Raw genomic sequence first — 21,521 nt, forward strand, 5'->3', positions numbered from 1 at the left:
TATTTTTTATCAAAACATTTTATTTTTCACCCAGACAACTAAGTGATTGGGTTTATAACTATATATAATTTTCTTTCCGTTATTTTATTATTGTAGTCTAATGTTCGTTTATACTTATAAGTCCACTGTTTCACTGCTTGCTGATCAAGTATCTGATAGCCTATATGTAACATATCGAATAAAAAGTTGTTTCACAAAAGTTAGATAGGGCTATTTGGCCAATCACATCAGGATATTCATCTGGCAGCTAAGGTTATCCGTCAGATTACAATGATAATTTCTCAGAAAGTTGTAAAACACTTTTCAATCCCTAACAATCCTAGATCTTAGCATGTCTTTTGATGAAATTTAGTATGCATGTAACTACTTCTTCTTTGCGTGTCGATGACAAATCTACAATGCTTTATTGGGTGCTTAATATATAGGCTACTTTTTTTTCAAAAATCAGCCCCCAAACGACTAGAATGGGAGGTGAAAGTTTGTATGAAAGTCATGTCGAAAAAAGAACCGACTTAATTGGTTATTTAGCTGACGAAGTCGCGAGTAGACAGCTAGTTTTCGTATAAATTTCTATAGGTACATACTAAAAGTAGTGTCTCTAACAAACTTTATTCGCTGTAATCTTTGTGCAACCGGATATCCGGTATGATTGCTGCTGTAACACTGTAAACAGTGCACTGTGTTACATAAACAATGTACCTATATAAAACTGCATGCAGACATTACAACACAAGCTGTGTCCTATTCAGCCCATGGCTGAGTAAGGCACAGCTATCACAGCTGTGCTAGCTGAATAGTTTCCTATGTATAAAATAAAATATATAAAGGCATTCACATGTAACGAAACACGATAATGAAATGTCACTCTAATTTATCAATTTTATTTATAGTAAAATTTAATATTTTTTGAATGTATAATTAAAACGGATTTTGACTTCCAACATTTGTGACGTCATTTGTACCCGGTGACATGTCAGCGCCATATAGTAAGGAGAACTTACTTTCGCGTTTATAGTATCAGTTAGGATTTCAATGAAAATTAGCTGCAGTTAGGGCGTAAAAAGAGACAGAGGAACACACTTTTTTGATAAAATTCGCATCACGAAGCGGAGCCGATGTAGATTGTTAGTTTTATCATTCAGTCGTAGTAGATAGACACACATGGCTCGGGGTTATCGCTGGTCCTTGGTTTTTGTTAGGAGCATAAAGTACATTAGTTAACTGCAAATAACACGTGTTTATGTATATGATTTGTTAAAATATTGAATAGGATAAGACACCTCACCATAAGACACTTTCAGTCACACACGCCACCAGCTGGTCCAGCCTGGTTGACGCCAAAATGGACATCATCCGGCCATGTAGTAAGTTTGTTTGTATTCTATTTTGTGTAGGTATACTTTATTTTACTCAATTATTTCTTGGACACTTGAATACAAATTTTGTGTATTTTTTTTTCTCCCAATAAAAGTCTGAAGGAGGATATGAAACAATACATTTTAATTATCTTTATTATAAAATAAAAGCAAGCTTGATATATGCAAGATGCAGAAAGTATTTTTCTACTAAGTAATAATAAGTAACCAAGTTACGTTTATTTTTAATTTCGTAGCGAAGTCGCAGTGTTACAAATTCTGTAGTCACAGTCAAAATCTAGTTTTATCTAGATATAGTTATTCCCAGTTAGGAAACCCAACCGGCAAAGTGTACTGTACGTGTAACCGCGCATAGTTCACACATTTAGATAAGTACACCAACTAATCTGTCAGGTCAAGTTCAAAAGATGTTTACTTGCTACATTTATTAGCAAAATTAAAAAAAATCTCAGTACACGCGCGCCGTTCATTTACAGCGGATTAACTTGTGCGAAATGTTGTTCTGTCTCATTCTTTTGTTCATTTTCAACGTGTGTGTGAGCGAGAAAAGTGATCTCGGGTTTGGATTGAACATCGGGAATGCTATCGACGTATTTGCAAAGTATGTTGAGTTATTTATTGTGTTCGGATAGTGTCAGTATAAATTATTATTTGTTAATGGCTAAAGTTAAACGGCTTTAATAACCAGAGTTATTTTTATCTTTATATATTTAGCATTTGTTTTTATCCCACTGTTACAAGGCAATTTAATATATGGCATTTTTCACATTTTGAGTGTATGAAGTGGGAAATAGAAATAAAAAAGAATTAAATAAAGTTCAATGAGCATTTGTAAAATGGATATAAGTAGGTACCTACCTAAACTTTCATGTAAATTAACTCTTAACTAGTCACGCGAATATCAGACGAAAGTTAGCATTTACTTTTTTCCAGGGAAACAATTTTCATCCAGGAAATATTATATCAGACAAAAATTTGTATGTACTATTTTCAGGAAAAACAATTTTTATCCAGGTATATTGTTGGAGACATATACCTACCTACATTTATCCTACCTAGGAAATCTATTTGATTTGAAGGGTACACGGGAAGGGTAGAAGGGTCGGGAATCTTCAAAATCGAACACCATTCTTACGTTAGCCACGTGTGTGTACATTGTACAGGCACGTACAGTCAACCCATCAACCCACATAAATACGAAGCAAATTCACCACTATTACTATTATGGTATAAGGATCGTGCAGGTTATTGACATGCAGTTGATTGTAGCGGCTTTTACATATTCATCAGGGGTCAAACGTAGTCATTGTGACTTCAGTATTTCCACCTTGACTTATTACTTAATGGTATTCGTTACAAGAACCAGGCAACTAGGTCAAAATAAGACAATAGCCATTCCAGACTTCATCATCAGACCAAAGTTGCCAAGTCAAAATTAGACGCACCAGAACTATTTCTGTCTACTGGCTTTATTTTTAAATTTATTACTGCTAGCCTATACCCACTGCCACGCCGGCGTAAATTTCCACGGGGATATTTATTTTTCGGGGGTGAAAGGTGCCCTTTTTTTTAGGCCACACAAGGGAGAACGCGCGTTTTACACCCCTGTTGTTGCGTTGATAGGCTGTGGTGACCGCTTACCGTAGTAAACAGTATTAAAAAAAGTGAGAGTAACGGGAAAATTTCGATTTCACCAAAGAAAAATATTATTTTGGTCTTTCTGCACATTCTAGCTACGGCGACCTCTCCCAAGTCACACAAGTGGTCTCAGGGGAGTACGAAGAAGAAGAAAAAGAGGAACCAATAGTCCCGTTCAGTGAGAAGAATATTAGGGTTTTCGCCAATGCTACCAGCACTGAGAACGAATGGGAGAGCCTTTCAGCTAATATGGATATCTTGCTGTGTGAGAACTTCGAAGATTTATTGGATAAGTACTTCAGTAACTTCGAGATTGAAGGGTGAGTAAATAATAGCCATTTACTGTTTAGCTTGTTACGATTTTTTAAGCGGATCCAGGGATTCTTGGCGTCACATCCGTTAATGTAATTCACAAATGTGAGACTGAAAAAATTTTCACGAAAATCGAATATAAAATTCGCCACACGTTTTTCAATCAAACAAGTAATTTAAGAACACACCTACGTCCCGGATAGACAGGGACGTAGGTACAATTCCCGCTCGATTCAAGATTTATTCATCTCATTTTTATATTCAAAATTAGTTGAAAAGCATATTTTTAAATTATTTAAACTTTATTGCACAGTCAAAGCTTGGGACCTAACAGAAGCATGTGTGACATGCATAACAAAACCATTTCAAAATTAAGTAAGTTCCAAAAATAAATGATTGATTGAAAACGTAAGGTTTTCACAAATTCAAACCAAAAGAGTAAATTAAATTGTCACCAAGTTCTACAAGTTCAAGTTTTTTTTTACTCGAAACAAAAACATTATGTACCTACCTATTCATTATTATCAATCTTCATCACTGACCACCACTGGGTACCTATGTACAAGCCTCCCTTCTTCTGCAAACTATTTTTACCCGCTGCACGAATTCAAATTTTCACAGAACAGACAAACCATGGAAAGCGTTCATGGGCGACTGGATCATCGACGAAATCATGAGGACGTTGGGCATCATCTACGATGGGAAACCAGACAACTGCTGTTACGTCCTCGTGCGGCTGACGAAGAAGCACAAGTCGGAGAAGTTGGATGACCTTCAGGACGTCGTGGTGAAGGACTATGTGAAGAGAGCGACCGAGAATCTAAATGTCAGTGACCCTAGCGAAGTGAGGCGGTTTATGAAGAGCTACGGCACGCATTATATTGACTCCTATGTGACGGGCAATTTTATTTATCAGGTTAGTAACTAGGTAGTTAAGAAGAGCTTTTATTTACCACAATAAAGAGCCAGCAATGTATACTGAATAAGCCAAAATTGGCGAACTGTTTATCGATAATGTACCTATAGTCTGCATAACAGTCAACCTTTAGGTCAAACAGAAAATTTAAGGTGATTGCAGACTAAATAACTATGTTAAGTACCGCCGTTGTGCAGTCAACAACAAACCCAAATTCATTTCAAATAAGTATTGTCGATAGACTGCCACCACACAACTCTGATGCCTATCATACTTATACACATACATATAAGTACATTAAATAAAGTTTAATACCATAAACACCATTTAATTTTGCCACTTTCTTCCAGGTGTTCAAGTACAAGCGTCCCTGGTACAACGCATTTAAAGCTAAGATCCGCAGCGGGCTACAGACCGGGTCCAGTAACCTTAGATTCTACTTCTCATCATACTTCCTCACACAAGTCGGTGATATACGGGTTAGTAACATTCGATATGTATTCCTATTTATAAGATAATATGCTACAAACTTTCCCCCCCAATTCGGGTCTCGGGGTAGAAATTTGGAAAAATAAAATGTAGTCTCTATGTTTTAAGTCGGGTCTTTAATTATAGGTAGGTATGCGTTTTGTACTTACCACAGATATAAAAATTTTGGCATATGAGTAGCCTGTTAACTTCAAATAACCAGACACCAACCAACTAGACTGCTATTTTTAACGCAAGGAAAGTCAGTAACGCACGTTGAAATCACCAAGTTCGGCGTTTTTTTTTAGTGTATATAACTAACATAATAAAAACAAATAATGCGCAAACGCTAATCATTATCATAATTCCAGATAGCAAGCGGCAACAAAACAATAGAATCATGGGCGAGGCAAAACCTTCGCGACAGCCAATATTTGTACTCCAGACCTAGCCTTCTCCGACTGCACTACAGCCCTATGCTTGCCTACAAACTTAACCACTTACTCGACAACGGAGCGTTACTAGGGCTGGGCTTGAAGACCCTTAGACCCTTATTCAAGGATCGACGCAAGGGCGATATGTATGCAGAGATTGTTGAAAACGATTTGCAGTTATGGGAAGTTAATGTAGCGTAACTTTTTTGTAAATAAATTGTAAGTTATTGAAGCTCGCTAAATAACACTTATAATAAAACAAACAGAAGACAGACTAAAACACAATTTTATTGCAAAATTATTGTGAAGTTATATGGTGTAGATAATATAAAGATAAGATACAACATAAGTTGAACAGTTCTGACTTTGAGGCATGCATTATTTGTAAGCATATTATTTAAATAAGTGAAAATATTTTAGTACCAAATTTAATAGTTATCTATTGCAGATAGTACAAAATTTCGACCAAGTTGTACATTTGTCTATAATTTTATTACGAATTTAATTCGTTATCTCTAAGATAATACATAAGTTATATAAAATACTTTAAATAAAGTTAAGTTAGTTTTAATAAAGAAGCATTATTGATATAATATTTCACTGGTCAGCATATACCACATAAGATGCTGTAATCAGAAAATGTAGTTGTTTTGTTTTAAAATATGGGTTTAATCTTAATGTTTCCCCCAGTAGTCGAGTGAAAACCCAACTTTTATATAGAGACTTTGACACTGGTTTTTTTGAAAATAACCTATTGGTTATTTTAAAACTTGATTGCTCAAAGAAATTAAGATTTAACCCTGCATACCTACTGGCATTTACTCATTGACTACAACTCATATATTTGTCACACAATTATACCATAATTAGTTGCCATATAATGCTATCCTAAAAATACATACATACTTTAACCAAACAAACATATCACAATTTAATGCCTACTTATATTTATTCAATACAAAATCTTCACGAACCCATATTAGCATATTAGCAAATACTAATATAGGTCTATACAATCATTACATACTCATACTAAATTTGCTCAGTTATTGAAATATACACAATGTCGACATGTATTTTTATTTAAATACACACTTTAAATCTTTATTACAATACAAATTCATTCTGTTATAAATACGTATTTAGTTTCAAATGTGCAAAGATGTTTTTATTATTGACTAGCTGCACGCTGCGGTGTCACCCGCGTATTAAAATTACCTTACAAATTTATGCATAATCTACTTAATAAAGCCAAAATAAATTTTATAAGAATTTGCCCAGAATTTGAAGAAGTAACAAACATACTCACAAACTTATCCTTTAATATTAGTGAGATGGAGTTTTTAAAGTGTATTCTTTAATAAAAATACAAATCATGGTTCCTTTTGTTTTCTAGTACCTACCTAAAAAAAAAAAAATAATTTTATTAAAACATTAAATAGCATATATGTAAAAATAAAATACTTAGTAATATGTTTTAAAGATATGTGAGTTTTTGTGAATTATTTATTTTATTTTCAATGTTAGTTATAATTTTTATGAAATCAGTGTTCGTATTTTTAATTTTAACATTTATTTGTTATTGATTTAAAAAAATCACAAGACAAGTATTATTTCAAATATTTAGAACCATGTAATCATGTCTGGATTAACCACATATCTAACTACTGAGCTTCCTTCCTCAAATCACAGATATTTTATCAACACTTTAAGCACCAACGCCATTTGAAACCATTTACATACTTGATTCTTTTAAATTACATAAACACAATATAATTTTTACAAACATTGAAAATTGTTCCAACATTCAGAGGGACCCTTTTTTCTACAAAAATTAAAAAATAGTTCGGATATTCAGACCAACTATCATTTTATGAAATTTTGCATCTGATAAAATTAGCGCGGATTTCTAGACGACAAACAAGGAACGGGACAGAGTGTGCACGTATAGTATACTTATGTGTATAGTATAGTAGTGCACTTGTAGACCATTTTTTATCACAACATTAACGGTACTAACGTGGCGGTCCATTGGTAAAGATAAGTTAGGTAGGTTAGATTAGGAGCCTGTGATCGAAAGGTTCTTGGTTCAAAACCATGAGTTTGTATACCAATTTGATTCACATGTATAGTACTTTCTTCCGTTGAAGTAAAAGAATGGACAGATTTCTATCCTTCACTATTCTGGAACTATCATTACTTCACTTTCACAACACTAGAATTATCTTCACTTCACTTCACTGTATCACTGTGTCCCTATGCGGCACCTGCAGAGGGCAGTACTGGGGTCATTGCAGCTCGTAGGTGCTGGACACCTGGGTGCTGGCGAACTGGTTGCGCGACACCCGCTTGCCGTTCACCAGCATCAGCAGAGGGTTGTTCAGGCGGATAGATTTGAATGAGTATTGCTGAAAAGATAGATTGTTTAGGTTGGAGAAAAACATTCCAAAAATAGTTTTATTATTATTTTTCAAAGTAAGACATTGCATGTGTTACATTTAACATTTATTCTTTATTGTGAATTTGCTTAATATTAAAAACTAAAAAAAAAATGAATTGAGATCCTGGTCCCAAGTTTGGTATTATAACTCATTCACTCGCTCATTTATTCAGTCGTTCATTCACCATTCACTCACTCGTTCACTCGCACACTCATTCACTCACTCACTCGTTGACTTATTTATACTTACCAGTGTGGGTGAGTCATGCTGGTGTACAGTGAGAAGCGGCTCGGGCACGCAGACGCAGTCGCCGATGATGGCGCCGCGGCCGTGCGCCCAGTTGTACACGGTCACGCACACGCACTCCATACTGGAATCCACTATCGCGAACGTGCTGGTATGTTATAAATGAAATAATATGTCAATTATAGGCATTAAGTACTACTGGAATGAAAAGGCCATAAGTAGAATTAATTATGTATGCGTAAACTTACAAAGGCACAGAGTTCTCATTATGTATGGAGCCTACGACCTTTCCAAGTATAACTTTGCATTCATTGGCGCCATTTTGTAGCTGATCCAGCCGCGCGTAGTCCAGAGACACGTCTTTGCGGGCGCCGAATGTATGGAATGTCCCTGATGCGTACGCGCCGAGCATCTTTTTGTCTATGCTCTGAAAAATTCGACCATCGAATTGAAAAAAAAAAGAAAGTATTTAATGGTGGATTTATTAAGGATAATTTTTAGATTTTATCCTTTATCTATTTGTATCATCTATTTGTAATTTTTTTTATTTAAAGTCAGACAGACAGACAAACACAGTGATCCAATAAGGATTGCGTTATTACCTTGTGAGGCACGAACCCTAAAAGTGAGATGTCCTATCTGTAATTCATATCCATACTAGCATTGTAATGAGTTATTGTAAATGTTTGTATTTATTTTTTGTAATGAATAAACTCTTCGCAGAGGTAGACGAAACTTTTAAGAGTGACATAGGCTACTTTTTATTATGTTTTTACCCGAGCGAATTCGGGGCGGGCCACTAGTCCTTTATATTTGTTAGGTTAGAATTTGTCAAGATCATTTTTTATTTTTCTAATAAATAAGAGATTGATAAAAATGTGATGGCGGCTCTAGTGTGTGTGTGATAAGGCCTTAATTAATTATATAAAAGAATTGTCTACATACCTGCACCATTTGAGTTAGTTTCTTCGTCTTGATCTTTCCCTTAGTCCGGACGAGGTCGTTGGCCGCAATCAAGTACTGGGTCAGCTTCGACAGTTCTTGTTTGGGAGTCTCCCACGGCGGGTCCAATCGACACGCGTACTCGAAATTCTCTAGCGCTTCAGCGTATTGTTCTTCGTATTTTAATGCCTGGAATATATTTATTTTGGACTTTGTTTAGAGTTTTCAATTTTACTGGACTAAGAAAATTATGGTGAATTGGGAGGCACCGACAGATGGCTGAATATATTATAGCTAAAAGACAATTAATTAATTTATTTATAAATTATTAATTGATTTGGCTTTAAAGCGGCTTGGAAAGACTTGGGGAGACCTTTGCCCAGCAGTGGGACGAAACAGGTTAAAAAAAAGACTAACAAATTTATTTTTTCTGTTGACGAAGCTTGTATGCATGCGGATATAAATTACGTGAAGTTATCGTGTGGAAGTATGTTGCTGATAATCAATTTTTGTTATGAAATAAATAAAACATCCTGCACGGTACAAGTTGCCGTTGTTAATTTTTTCTATTTTGTTATGCAATAAAGTGATTTCAAAGTTCAAACAAACAATTAAATTATATCAAAGAGAAACTCACCACTCCCTTGTTGTAATACAAGTCGGGTTGGCCCTTAGCCACGGGGTCGAGCCAGGCCTGCTTGTAGGCGCTCATGCACAACTTCAGCGTGGCGGGCTCCTGCGCCACGAGGAAGAACTGGCACAGGTATGCGTTGCCCAACACCGACCACGACACACCATCTTTGATGTCCTACATACCAACAGTTTATCCATAACTAGCTGTTCCATGTTATACAAATTTTTCCACCATTACGTTACAATTGGGTTTTTAACTATAGGTATAATAAATTTTCAATGACATGTTTTCACATTTATATAATTAAAGTGATCACTTCCCACCAGGAGGTCCGCACGCCTGTTTGCTTGCTTGGTAGTTAGCTAAATATCTATTTTTTATTTTAATTGTAGGCATACAGGTTTCCTCACAATGTCTAATAATTTGACAATGATGAAGGCATATTTGCACTGAAATCTTATCCACACTGTCATCGAACAGTTCGCCAAACTGTGGTGGATTCGGTATACATTGGTGGTTTTTCATTGCAGTAAATAAAAGCATTCATACAAATTACGCAATGTTCACGCATTCGTGTCGGCAAGTGACATTGTAAATAATAGAGCAAAAATGTGTTACCAGTGCAACTGCTTCCTTGGCAAACTCCACACTTTTGAGGATAGCTTGCGAGGCTTCACTGCGCTTTTGATCACCGTTTTCTTGTCGAAGTATTATTGACAGACAGCGAAGTGATAGACGATTTCTTTCCTAACAAATATAGAATAAATTATTGTCAAAAGATTTTATTTGAATAAAAATTTTAGTTATCTGTACCTGTATCTCTCTTGTGCTTCCTGAGTCAGCTTAAAAAATAAACCTTAATATGCATCTTAGTCATCCAACATGCACCGGAGGATTATGCAGTGGTTCTATTCTAGGGTGGAACCACATGCTAAAATAAAGATTCTCACTATGAAAATAAATGTCACTTAAGATTAAGGTTTCATTTTAGTTTCGATTTAAAATCACATTAAAACTTATTTTATTTAGTAAATTATTCCTGGCCACATTGCCAACTGAGATACAAAACCAGTTGCCGAAGAACTCATTATACCATATAGTTTATATGTACCTATATATTTTTCACTTCATAAGAAATCATTCATTTAATTTACATTTATATTTCCATTTCAGTTTCTCATTAACATTTTGAAGAGAATTCAGAAACAATTATTTTTTCATTGCAATAGCTTTCCACATCAGCTGAGGTTGGTAGTGTCAAGACATTAAAGATTATACAAACATGCTTGAGAGCTCCTTCAAAACTGGCCTTTGCCTCCTTCACATTCATATTCTTCCAGTAACACTCCCCAAGCTCATTCCATGCATCAACCAGGCGCGGGTTCAACTTGACAGCTTTGCTGAGGCACTGGGTGGCTCTGGGGTCATAGGTGATGCTGATATTATAGCACCGGCCCTTCATATACAGGAATTGGGCACGAAGTGAGAATGGTATTTGGGTATCCACTGAAGAGCAAAATATTAAATTTTAAAAACCACATGCTAAAACAGGAGTGTTCTGTTTATGTTTACATGTTATATGTTTATAGTTGATAATTTATCAAAAAAGACACTCACCATTTATAGCCTCAAACTTCTCAACAAGAACATTTTTCTTTTCTTCCACATATTTATTCTTTTCTCGCGCCATTTCCAAAGGATGGTTCTCAAAAAATAGATCTCTAAATGAGTACAGCTCCTTCAATTCTTTCTAAAATATTACAAGTTTTTTATCAAAATATCAAATATTAATTCATTTGTTACACATCACATCACAACAATTCTTCATATTTGAAACACTCAACCACTTTTTCAGCCTGAAACTAGATAACTGCTACACTGGCTGACCCAGTTTTAAGTCACTGTCTACTTACAAACCTAACACAACAACTCTGGTAGCAGAGGCAGTAAACTAAAATGTTCAAAACGTTTCATACGATAGATACCTATGTAAACTGGGGCTTGGAGAAAGGTATCTAGCCAAAATGGAAGCGTCATAAGGAGAAGGCACAAAACCAAAGATTGTAGCTGTATGATGTTATTGTTGTCCATTTTACGAGAGTAAGAAGATTAGAAATTTGGAACGGCCATAGGTAGATACAATACATACCGCTAATCCATCTACAACTTCTGTGACATTTTCGAGGATCTCTGCTTCATCTTCTGTTTCTCGTGACATATTGGCGTTATATATATGAATAACCCCTGTTAAATTATTGAATTGAATAAGGATTAACCACCATTAATCTAACAAACTCCAGCAAAAAGCAAATAAAAACAAACTGGAGGAAATAAGAAATCACCATCCATCACAAACAATAACTTTCAATGACACTGACATAAACATAATGACATATGACATACAAAAAATATTGACATTTTCATGCCGTGTCGTTGGTGCGGTGATCGCACGGTGACGGTAATCGTGAACTCATGATATGAATATACAGGTTTTTTCACGATGATTTTCTTCACCGCAAGTACCAAGCGTGTGGCCGATAAATATTTTACATTTGTCGTATTGTTAAACAAACTCGTGTGACACACACGTACACACATCGGATGGAACTACCATTATAAACTTTAAGTTTGAAAGTTTATAATGGTGGTACCCAACTGCTATACCATTTGCATGAAATATCGATTTTAAATCACATTAAAACTTATTTTATTTAGTAAATTATTCCCCCGCCACATTGGCAACTGAGATACAAAACCAGTTGCCGAAGAACTCATTATGAAAATTAATGCTGTTTGCACGAGTATGTTTGCTACTTTACACACTCTATCTACTCAAATACTGCGACTTGACTGCCAATAAATTAGCTTCAGCTGATAGCTTATCGTTGCCTTAAATAATATTTAAAAAAAAATAATTTTAATTATCGTTGACACTGTAGTCCTGTCAATGTCGCATTCGGCATTTTCGGCTGCCTGGCCTGGCTGCTATGTCAGTCTGGCAAAGAGAAAGAAAGAAAGGAAGAGTTTATTAAATACTACTCTGATATTAGAAAAAATTGAACTGAATGTGTTATTTTTTAATGGACGATATGGCATATTATGAAGATGTATTAGATGACAATGGAAAGTTAATATGTGCTTTGTGTTCAATTATCTTACCAGACGACAGTGTTGTTATTGAAGCTCATAACAATGAAGAATATCACAAGAAACTTTATTTCAACAGATTATTAATAAGGAACAGCATGGAGTTAAGCGGAAATTTAGTAAAGTGTTCAATTTGTAACAGTAATGAAATTGCTGTATTTAGTTCTATTATTAAACATATCGAAGAACAGCATCACAATGAGCTGATGGACAAAATAAAACAAATTGTGAACAAAGATGGGGGTTTCATAGAGCTGCCTGATAGCGAGATTGAAAAGAAGCTGAATTGTTTGATATGTAATCATGAGATAGCATTTAAATTAGAAGAGATTGAGAGGCATGTCAGCAGTTTAACACATAGAAGAGCCCGTGCAATAGCAATACAACCATTTAATGGTATAATCTCTGTTGAAGAAACTGATGAAGACCTCTGGTGTAAAATTTGCAAAATATATATTCCTAATTTTGTTGAAAGCATATTTGAGCATGTTGATAATGACGACTGGCATGTAACCAGCCTTACAAAGTTATTAAGACTGAAAGATGGCCAAAATATTTCAATAGAAAGGTACCTTGTGAATGGTAAGGAGGATAAAGCATCTTGCAATAAATGTGACAAAGAAGTAGCATGCAATATTCTTAATCTAAATGATCACATTAGTGGTAGTCTGCATCAAAACAAAGCTTAATTCATTTATGGAAATTTAATTGTGTAACTACCTAAAAAAAGGAAAAAAAAGTCACCCAAGACTGATTGCTAATATTACGACATAACCTACTTCTATAATTAATTTGAAAAAGAAAACATATTTAAAGGCATTTACAATTCACTGTTTTTGAGAAACACTGCAGTCATCTCTGGTGTTTTAGTTTTAAGGAATTATTTAAAGGGATTTTATTTATATGAGCTGTAACTTTATTTTACTTAAAATTAATTATATTTTTGTCTAACATGTTATTTTATTCTACAATAATAAATTAATAATAATAATAATTCACACATGTTTTTGTCTTTAATATAGTTATGTCATATTGGTATCTACACATTGTCACATATTTTCCCCATTGATGTATGAAAATGTAAAAATAGTTTATCTACATCATGAGAATTGTTGTGGGTGGTGCATATTGATATGGTGTATATATTACGCGGGCGAAGCTGCAGACAAAAGCTTAATCTATGAAACTCATGTTTATGGATTTAGTATAATTTTACTTGTACAACTACACTTCCTGAATCTCTGTAATATTCTCTATCTAATTACCTAGAATCTTGGTAAATTCCCGCGAGTACTTCCAAGTAACAAGATAATTCCTTTGAGAAACCCCTATTAATCTCGGTAAATTCCCGGCTATAAGTATTTTCAAGAAATTTCTAATGAGGATTTTCTACTGAAAATTATGAACAGACTTATTAGCGGACCGGCTAATTAAGTCCATGTTTTTAAATCTAAGTTATGGCTCGAAAAGTCTAAGATTTGGCCCAAACGTTTTTATATTTGTGGGTCCGAAAGACTTTTTGAAAAAGTTTTTAGGCAAAATCCGGGACTTGAACTCTGGACCGAAACTTGGATTTTTGTGTTGATATCTGAAACTTATACACTGAAATGTCGTCTTTTTGGTCGAAATTTGGACGGAACCAGTACGAACGTAGTTTGTATGGGAGCTTTTATTTACTGCATTCGACACATAAACACAACCCATACGTAAAACCTAGAAATGTATAACGAATCAACCAAAGTTCTGTGAACTAGAACTATTGCGATAGGTACCTAGGTATTGTTTTTCACCAAATGTCAAGCCATTCACTGCGTCGAGTTTTATACATATTATTCCTTCTCTATTCTCGAAAACTTTCTGAAGGAGGAATTCTCAGGCGGCACATCACTAGCATGCAGCCTGCCCTGCTCTGCCTTCCCCCTATATTTTTAGTAATCTAAGGCCTTCCCCAACCAATCATGACCTCTGAACATTTTGAAGAATGGCAACTTTGAATCAGCTGTCTCTGTCCCAAATATTTATTTTTTTCTGAGATCGGAAATCTGTCACTGTCAAGTCAAATCATAAAAAAATCGAGAAATTTCATGTATCTATTTTAAATTACCTACAAAACACTGGGTTTTCAATCAAAACTCATCGTATTTATTCATAATTATAGGCAAAATGAAGAAAGGCGTTCTATATGGAATAGTGGCTAGCTCAAAGACACGAGTCCGCTGCGTATTCTGCAGAGTTCACATCCCTAAGGCGAACAAATGTATCGAGCAGCACACAAACGGAGCCAAGCACAAGGACAACATAATTCTTATGACAGAGAACGGAATGATCTTTAGGGACGATGAGCTGTATTGTAAACCCTGTAAACGGGTAATGGATGAAGAAGAATCCGTGTCTAAACACATCGACAGCGAAAGTCACGCGAACTGGCAAGCAGCGATTGAAGACCTCACGGATGGTGAATATATACAGCTGGAGCCCTACCTCACATCAGAAAAAGAGGAAGCGTTCTGCGAAGTTTGTAAAAAAGACATCAACTGTAGCTTGCAAGTAATAGAAAGTCACGTAAACAGCATTGTCCATAGAGGAAATATTTTAGAAAAACTCAAACCACTCAATGGCATTTTCGCAGTAGACAATGACGAGGAGGTGTATTGCAAAGTGTGCGATGCCTACGTAGACAACACAGTCCAGACTATTCTAGAACATATTGATGATGACGAAGAGCATATAGAATGGTTTGCAGAAATGGAGGATCTTATAGAAGAACAGGATGTGTCACTGGAGCGGTATCTAGCTAACGAGAACGAAGTCAATGTTTACTGCAAAAGATGTGACCTAGAAATAATTTGCGATATTCAGAGTATAGAGAACCATGTTCATAGTGAATCTCATCTCAACAACTTGGGTTAAAATTGCTATTTTACATTTACTTTTTGTTGTGGTTAGGCCTGTCCACATCAATATTGCAGTTCGAGATTGTTCTATAGGCCTTTGGTCTTCCCACTACCTTTGTGTTATTTAAATTAATCACCTATTCTGATTGTTACATTTCTTCTGGGTTTGTATATATGCATGATAAACCCTGCATTGTATTTAGAGCTTCAAAAAAGATGAATGTTATTATATTTGTGGCCAATGTTTGATAAACATAAAATTAAAAAATAGTAGGATACATGACAGACAGTATCATAGTTTTAGTTGTGTTTGCTTGTCTTGAGTCTTAATATTAAAAAGCTTCACTTATAATAGTAAACAATTTACAAGTAACTGTTATATGGATGTTCTATTAAAATTAGGTATTTAATTTGATACTGGATATGATTCTTTTAAAGTGTCTGTGAATATTCGAATTGTCTTAGTAATATTGCATTGTTTTAGCAAAATTATCTAATATAAAGAAACTGCATAGTAGTCTATAATCTTAGGACAGATCCTGTCAGGTGGACAACCAAAACATAGCTTAATGTTACAAATCTAACTGCAGCAAAAAGAAAACAAATATTTATTATACCAATGTTAACATGATTATTATTTATCAACAAGACTGGTATTAAATATTCTTGTAGTTAATGCACAAATATTTAACATTAAAATGAATGTGTATAAATAGTTAATAATTTAGTCAAATGTGTAATGAATTGTTTTCAATTTTTTTTTTGTTTTGTAAACTTTGCACTTTGTTTGAATTTTCTTCAATTATATGATTCCAAAATATTATAATAAAAATAATTTACATACAAAATGCTGACTTTTTATGTAGTGAAAAAATACTAATAACCTACTAATGAATTCTATTTCTTCTTCAACATTTCATTATTGGTAAAATGAAAATGTGAAAATTACGATGATCCTTAACACATGTCATATTGACAGAGCGGAAAAAAGGTCTGCGTCCACAGATTTTTATATTACTTCTGCTCCTAATCTTTTATTCCTCTTGGAACCCCTTTGAATTTAATATATTACATAAAATTTAAAAATAATAGTTTATAGGTTTTAAAATTTATAGTGTGTATTATCTGTTGAAGGTTTATTTAAAAAGGAAAGTAACGTACTTATATCCTAATAATAATTTATTCTGAATAGCAAAGTAATACATAGAATATAACAAATCAAAGTTTTATACAAATAATAATCAGATAAATAAATACAACGAAAATTATCATGTATGAAATAGAAAATTTAATCTTTTAATGTATCGTGTGTATTAAATATTTAATGAAAGTAGGTACATTTTAAAATTAATTCTATCTAGCGCAAGTGTTCAACTAAGAGCACAACATATTATCAACTACTTACACAATGCAGCGAATAAGTAAGACTGATTTCTTAATTCTTCTGTGTCACTTTTTTATGACAATGTGTCTAATGATGCCAAATCTATCTCATTATATGGACACGTCTACAAATCTTCAAAAAATCACTAGATTATCCTCAGTGACTTCAATTATTTAAAGACTCTCGATGTGTTCAACGTGAGAGGATAGTTTTTATCCTGATAATTCCATAGCACGTTGCTTTTAGAAATATACCTAATTTATCTACGATGCCAACTGCTTCGTAGCCTATTTCAATTATGCAGTACCTACCCACTAATTCTCCCTTCAGACCCGCCGTTAAGTCTCTCAAGGACCGACTTTGGGCCATATAGTTTTTGACCATCTATAAATCTGTCCTCTAGAAACCCTTCTAAGAAAATGATAGGAGGATCTATATCCGGGCGCTTACTCATTTGCCTCGGCTATAAAGTGACGCTATTCTATATGAGGATCTTAATCATCGAAAGGATAGTCATCTTCCTCCTCATCTTCTTCCTTTATAGTTCGGAGTGAGGTTCCGAAGTAGGAAGGCACAGTTATGGGTGCTGCCGCTTTTGGTGGAACAGCTCTAGGTGGAGGCGCGGCGTCGGTACCTGAGTCACATTTGACCTGTTCCCCAAGTCTCCAAGCCATGCGGTCTTGGTCCAGACGAACTACCTGAGCTAGATCTTCGGCACAACAGTCGATGCGTGATATTGTGTCGTTTAGATTGTTTTGTAAACGTCTGAAAATAAAACTTTTTATTAAACTCATTATAGTACAAAGAGTGGAATAAAAACCATAAAAGCTAAACTGCAAGCTCTCTAATTTGTGATATATGTTGTTATCCGTTTATGCTATAGGCGTAGGAAGAATTTTAAAATTACGAAAAATGAAAATTTCTGCACGTTTGTTAAATAAATAACACTAGAAACAATTTAGCCAAAGGCTCTGTCTTCGTTGGCAAAATGAGTGATAAATAGAATTAAAGTGTAGTGAATAAGTGGTTTATTTTAAAAAATAACACATACGCGATTTTTTCGATATTTTCCTGCAACCTCTTATTAAACGTCTTCAATCTTGCCAGTTCGTCTCTCAAGCTTTTGTCCACCTCGTCCCTGGTGGTCTCCTTCGCCGGCCTAAGCGTACGATCAGCAAGTCTTGCTTCGACCACCCGCTCCTGATCCATGGTCTCCAGAATATTCTGCTCCGTCGCTATTAGCTCTTCGTCTAGCGACCCTAAATCTTTTACAGCCTGCAAAGGAATCACAGTCGATCGAACTTCTAAAATAAAGTATTACGATATGGACGCGCGACGAAACATACAAACACAGCACGTTACTAATGTCCACATGCTTTTTTTCCCATAGCCTCTAGCGAAACGATGATCGTAAAAGTCGTGTCAGATGTCTTAGGTGATTGTTTGGGGGTTAATCATTTGATGGCCTGATAACAAATAAAACCAATCTTTATATTTTCCCTTCATATTATTATTGCACTTAAACAAAACATTATTGATGCATATTCTCCCCAGATATTTACCTCTTCCCTTTGCCATTGCAGTTCTTGAAGTTTTGCCGTGTTGTTATGGAGCCGCCTGCGCAGCGCCGCGTCTACTTTAGCCCCGAATGATTGTGCCGCGATGGACAGTTGCACTCTCGCGCCTCGCACCTAAAATGTTTTTCATTCGTTCATAGAAGAACTACTCTCTCTCTCTCTCTCTCATCTTTATTTTACCTTTGATTCTAAGCTGTAAATGCCGAATGAACCCGGACATAGATGTCCGGGTTCCGCTTTAAAAGTAAACCTAACATTTAAAAAATCAATTGTCGACTTTTTGCTTATGTCTATCTAATGTTGTTTTTTCTCAGCTGTCATGGATTTTTATATCTTAACCTCCTTGTAGGTAGGTACAACATCTACGGGAGGAAATAGAGTAGTCTTACTCTAGGGCGGGAACCACACAGGAGATTCTGGGGTCACTATAGTGGTCAATGCAATTCAAGGTTTCAACCTGTTGTCTTGTTATCACAGCATTGCTGAGCGCGTTGATACCAGCTCGCTTCAATGAGGCACATCGATTCTCCCATCGGCATAACGGCGAAAAACTATGAACAGAGAAAAAAAAAACCTTAAGATAGCGGGCAAAATTGTGGCTCCACTTCGCAAGGTCTTTGGTCACCTTAGCTGTCAGACCATTAGAACTCATATTTTTTTATATTTTGAATTTAGAATCAAATCTGTACTTGCCTTCTCTTTCTATTCTTCTTGCCTTTGAAGCTTGTCAGGGAATTTATGTCTATTTTAGCACAAGACTCTTCCACCGTAATAGCCTCCTGCTTACACTTCAAGTCTGTTTCTATTCTCTTCTTCGTTTTCTCCAGTACAGCCGTCTGTTTATCCAATCCTGGTATCATCCTTTCGAAATTCTTCTTTTGTTCCCGTAGGAAGTTGTATTCCTGTAAACAAAAATTAGTAATCGTTATGATACCGTAATTTTATGATTTGTTCCCGTAGGAAGTTGTATTCCAGTTTTGTTTACAGGAATACAAAATACAGGAATACAGTTAGTAAATGTATGATACCGCAATTTTATAATTTGTTGATGCAAGACATCTAGGTTCATAATTATCAGAGAGTGGACGGGAGTCGAAACAGTCGAACAGTTATTCAGACTAGCTCTGGATAAGACAATATTGAAAAAGCTGAATATGTTCATGCCATTAAAGATTTTTAATATCTAACCTACTGAAACAACATTATATTTAAGTAAAATTCTCATCTCTAACCCAAAATTTTGGTTACATTCGGAGATGTGCCGTCTCAAAGCACAAGATTTGTGAACGAACGACTTTATTGAACTGTAATGCGACTAAATAAAGGTCACCTCCATAATCGCATCTTCAACGATGTCCTTCCTCGGCTTCAAGGCTCCTGGTCTGCTGGCTTCCCGGGAGTGATCGTTGATCTCGTTCTGCAGCCTCTGGACCACCACTCGGAGTGCATTGTGCTCGTGCTTCAGCGCTGCGATACCGTCGTCCAGACGTCTTGACAAGTCTTCAAGAACCCAACGCCAGGAGGCTATGTCGGCTATCCTGACAAAAACCAAGGCAAAGATTATTTATTTGCAAAAACGTGAGTTTACATCATTTACAATGTGATGTTAAAAGAAAACTTAATCCTACATGTTTTACCGGCTAAGGGTATGGTACCCTAAACCAATTTGTCTTAAAATTAATCACATTGCATAGAGATGTTTGATGTTGATGATTTTTAGATCAAAGGCTAAGTTACCAATTTGAGTGAGTGTTTTACAGCATAGGTAGAGTATAGACGGGTGTAATTCAGTTAGTGTGCCGGTGAAAGCGTTTCCGGTATCGGCTCCTATAGTGGATGCACTCGCTGAATGAACTATGCATGCATTTACACCGTAAAATGTTAGATACCGCATAGTAACTAGCACAGAACTAGCCCAGTGGTACTGGGGTACTATATAACCTGTGCCAGTGGTTAAGACCGTCCGCCTGTGGTCATAAAGTCCAAGGTTCGAATCCTGTGTTCGACTCGTTCCTACTCGTGCTACATGAGTATGTATACCAAGCTGACTCGTGTACCTATAGTAGTTTTCATTGAATTTCCGGTGAAGAAAAACATCGTGAGAAAACCTGCACACTGCTTGACAATTTAAGTTCACTAGTGTGTATGCGATTACATGCTACTGGACGCGGTATACAGTAGTATAAAGTCATATCAATTCCCTCGTGGTGACTGGAATAAAATAGGACTCCAGTGTTAGCAATTAACACACTCGAAAAGAAAGAAGACTAGGATTGGCGAAAGTTGGTAAACACATTTTATTTTTCTTAGAAATTGATTCGATATTTTGGACCGTAAGAGACTACGGTCTACATTCTAGAGATGTTGGATGGAAGAGGTTCTCTGAAGGCTACGATAAAAAATCGCCACAAAAATGTGGGACCTGGTATATTTAACTATATCTATATTAGTTTGTAAGGTGAATATGTGCCTATGTTATCGTAATGTAACTTGTTGCCTGTAATAAATAAATTATAATTCTAAAAAAGATCTTAAAAATGTGACTTATAAAACTGTACCACGGTTTTATTGGCTGATAATAAAAACATTTTCTTTTTTTTACATAAAGATTTCCATTGATACAGAGAGATCCTGCAAAAGTTAAGTACGACGTCAGCAATGAGTTGAGCGACGCGACCTGGTTGAGGTGATGCGGAAAAGCCTCTGAAGGTCACATTTCATAAGAAGCTTTTGGTTTTTATTGCCTAGGTCATTTACCTCTGTTGCAAAGACTTCTTGATCTGATACTCGCTGGCCTCCCTGGAGAAGCTGTTCAGCATAACCAGCTCCTGGCAGTCATTGACCTGCTCTAGTACTTTATCACTCAATCTGTCCTTCATACTCCTCAAACGCTCGATGCCCCGAGGGCAACCTATGTAGCCATCTTCAGAAAACATGATGAGGCAAATCGTAGAATTAATTGAACTTATAAAATCATGCAAGTGTTGTGTTTATAAAGTTTTATTTATCAATGACAATGACATCATTGACAATGTTGACATCTATCTCGTCTTTCTATATAGAGGTTTATATTAAAACTTTATAGTGAAGACTAGATTTTGCCCGAGGCTTC

The 21,521-nt window shown here is 35.5% G+C and overlaps 4 protein-coding genes across 5 annotated transcripts; 2 read left to right on the forward strand and 2 right to left on the reverse strand.

Annotated features, from left to right (window-relative positions):
- Positions 1-1,208: 1,208 nt before the first annotated feature.
- On the forward strand, positions 1,209-10,215 carry LOC128678559 (torso-like protein). Of its 2 annotated transcripts, none has more exons than XM_053760158.2 (5): positions 1,209-1,364; positions 3,110-3,334; positions 3,948-4,242; positions 4,593-4,721; positions 5,082-10,215. In XM_053760158.2, exons 1-5 carry the CDS (start codon positions 1,360-1,362, stop codon positions 5,343-5,345), a joined length of 918 nt encoding a protein of 305 aa, XP_053616133.1. In that variant the 5' UTR covers positions 1,209-1,359; the 3' UTR covers positions 5,346-10,215. The 2 variants fall into 2 exon arrangements, with proteins under 2 accessions (XP_053616133.1, XP_053616132.1); XM_053760157.2 differs by lacking the exon at positions 1,209-1,364 and adding an exon at positions 1,810-1,977.
- On the reverse strand, positions 5,413-11,788 carry LOC128678557 (tetratricopeptide repeat protein 5-like). The gene is made up of 9 exons (XM_053760153.2): positions 11,557-11,788; positions 11,025-11,157; positions 10,690-10,913; positions 10,026-10,154; positions 9,411-9,581; positions 8,777-8,962; positions 8,080-8,258; positions 7,835-7,979; positions 5,413-7,552 (listed from the first exon to the last, which is right to left on the reverse strand). The coding sequence occupies exons 1-9, from the start codon at positions 11,623-11,625 to the stop codon at positions 7,433-7,435; spliced, it is 1,356 nt and encodes a 451-aa protein (XP_053616128.1). The 5' UTR covers positions 11,626-11,788; the 3' UTR covers positions 5,413-7,432.
- Positions 11,789-14,584: 2,796 nt separating this feature from the next.
- On the forward strand, positions 14,585-15,780 carry LOC128678794 (uncharacterized). Its single transcript, XM_053760602.1, has one exon. The coding sequence runs from the start codon at positions 14,718-14,720 to the stop codon at positions 15,462-15,464; it is 747 nt and encodes a 248-aa protein (XP_053616577.1). The 5' UTR covers positions 14,585-14,717; the 3' UTR covers positions 15,465-15,780.
- An 842-nt stretch (positions 15,781-16,622) lies between these two features.
- On the reverse strand, positions 16,623-21,412 carry LOC128678815 (tektin-2-like). Its single transcript, XM_053760638.1, has 7 exons — positions 21,167-21,412; positions 19,740-19,947; positions 19,103-19,311; positions 18,867-18,960; positions 18,395-18,523; positions 17,884-18,107; positions 16,623-17,597 (listed from the first exon to the last, which is right to left on the reverse strand). Exons 1-7 carry the CDS (start codon positions 21,343-21,345, stop codon positions 17,327-17,329), a joined length of 1,314 nt encoding a protein of 437 aa, XP_053616613.1. The 5' UTR covers positions 21,346-21,412; the 3' UTR covers positions 16,623-17,326.
- Between the last annotated feature and the right edge of the window lie 109 nt (positions 21,413-21,521).

Source organism: Plodia interpunctella, chromosome 20 (genome assembly GCF_027563975.2).
Source record: "Plodia interpunctella isolate USDA-ARS_2022_Savannah chromosome 20, ilPloInte3.2, whole genome shotgun sequence".
In the NCBI taxonomy this organism is placed as follows: Eukaryota; Metazoa; Arthropoda; class Insecta; order Lepidoptera; family Pyralidae; genus Plodia; species Plodia interpunctella.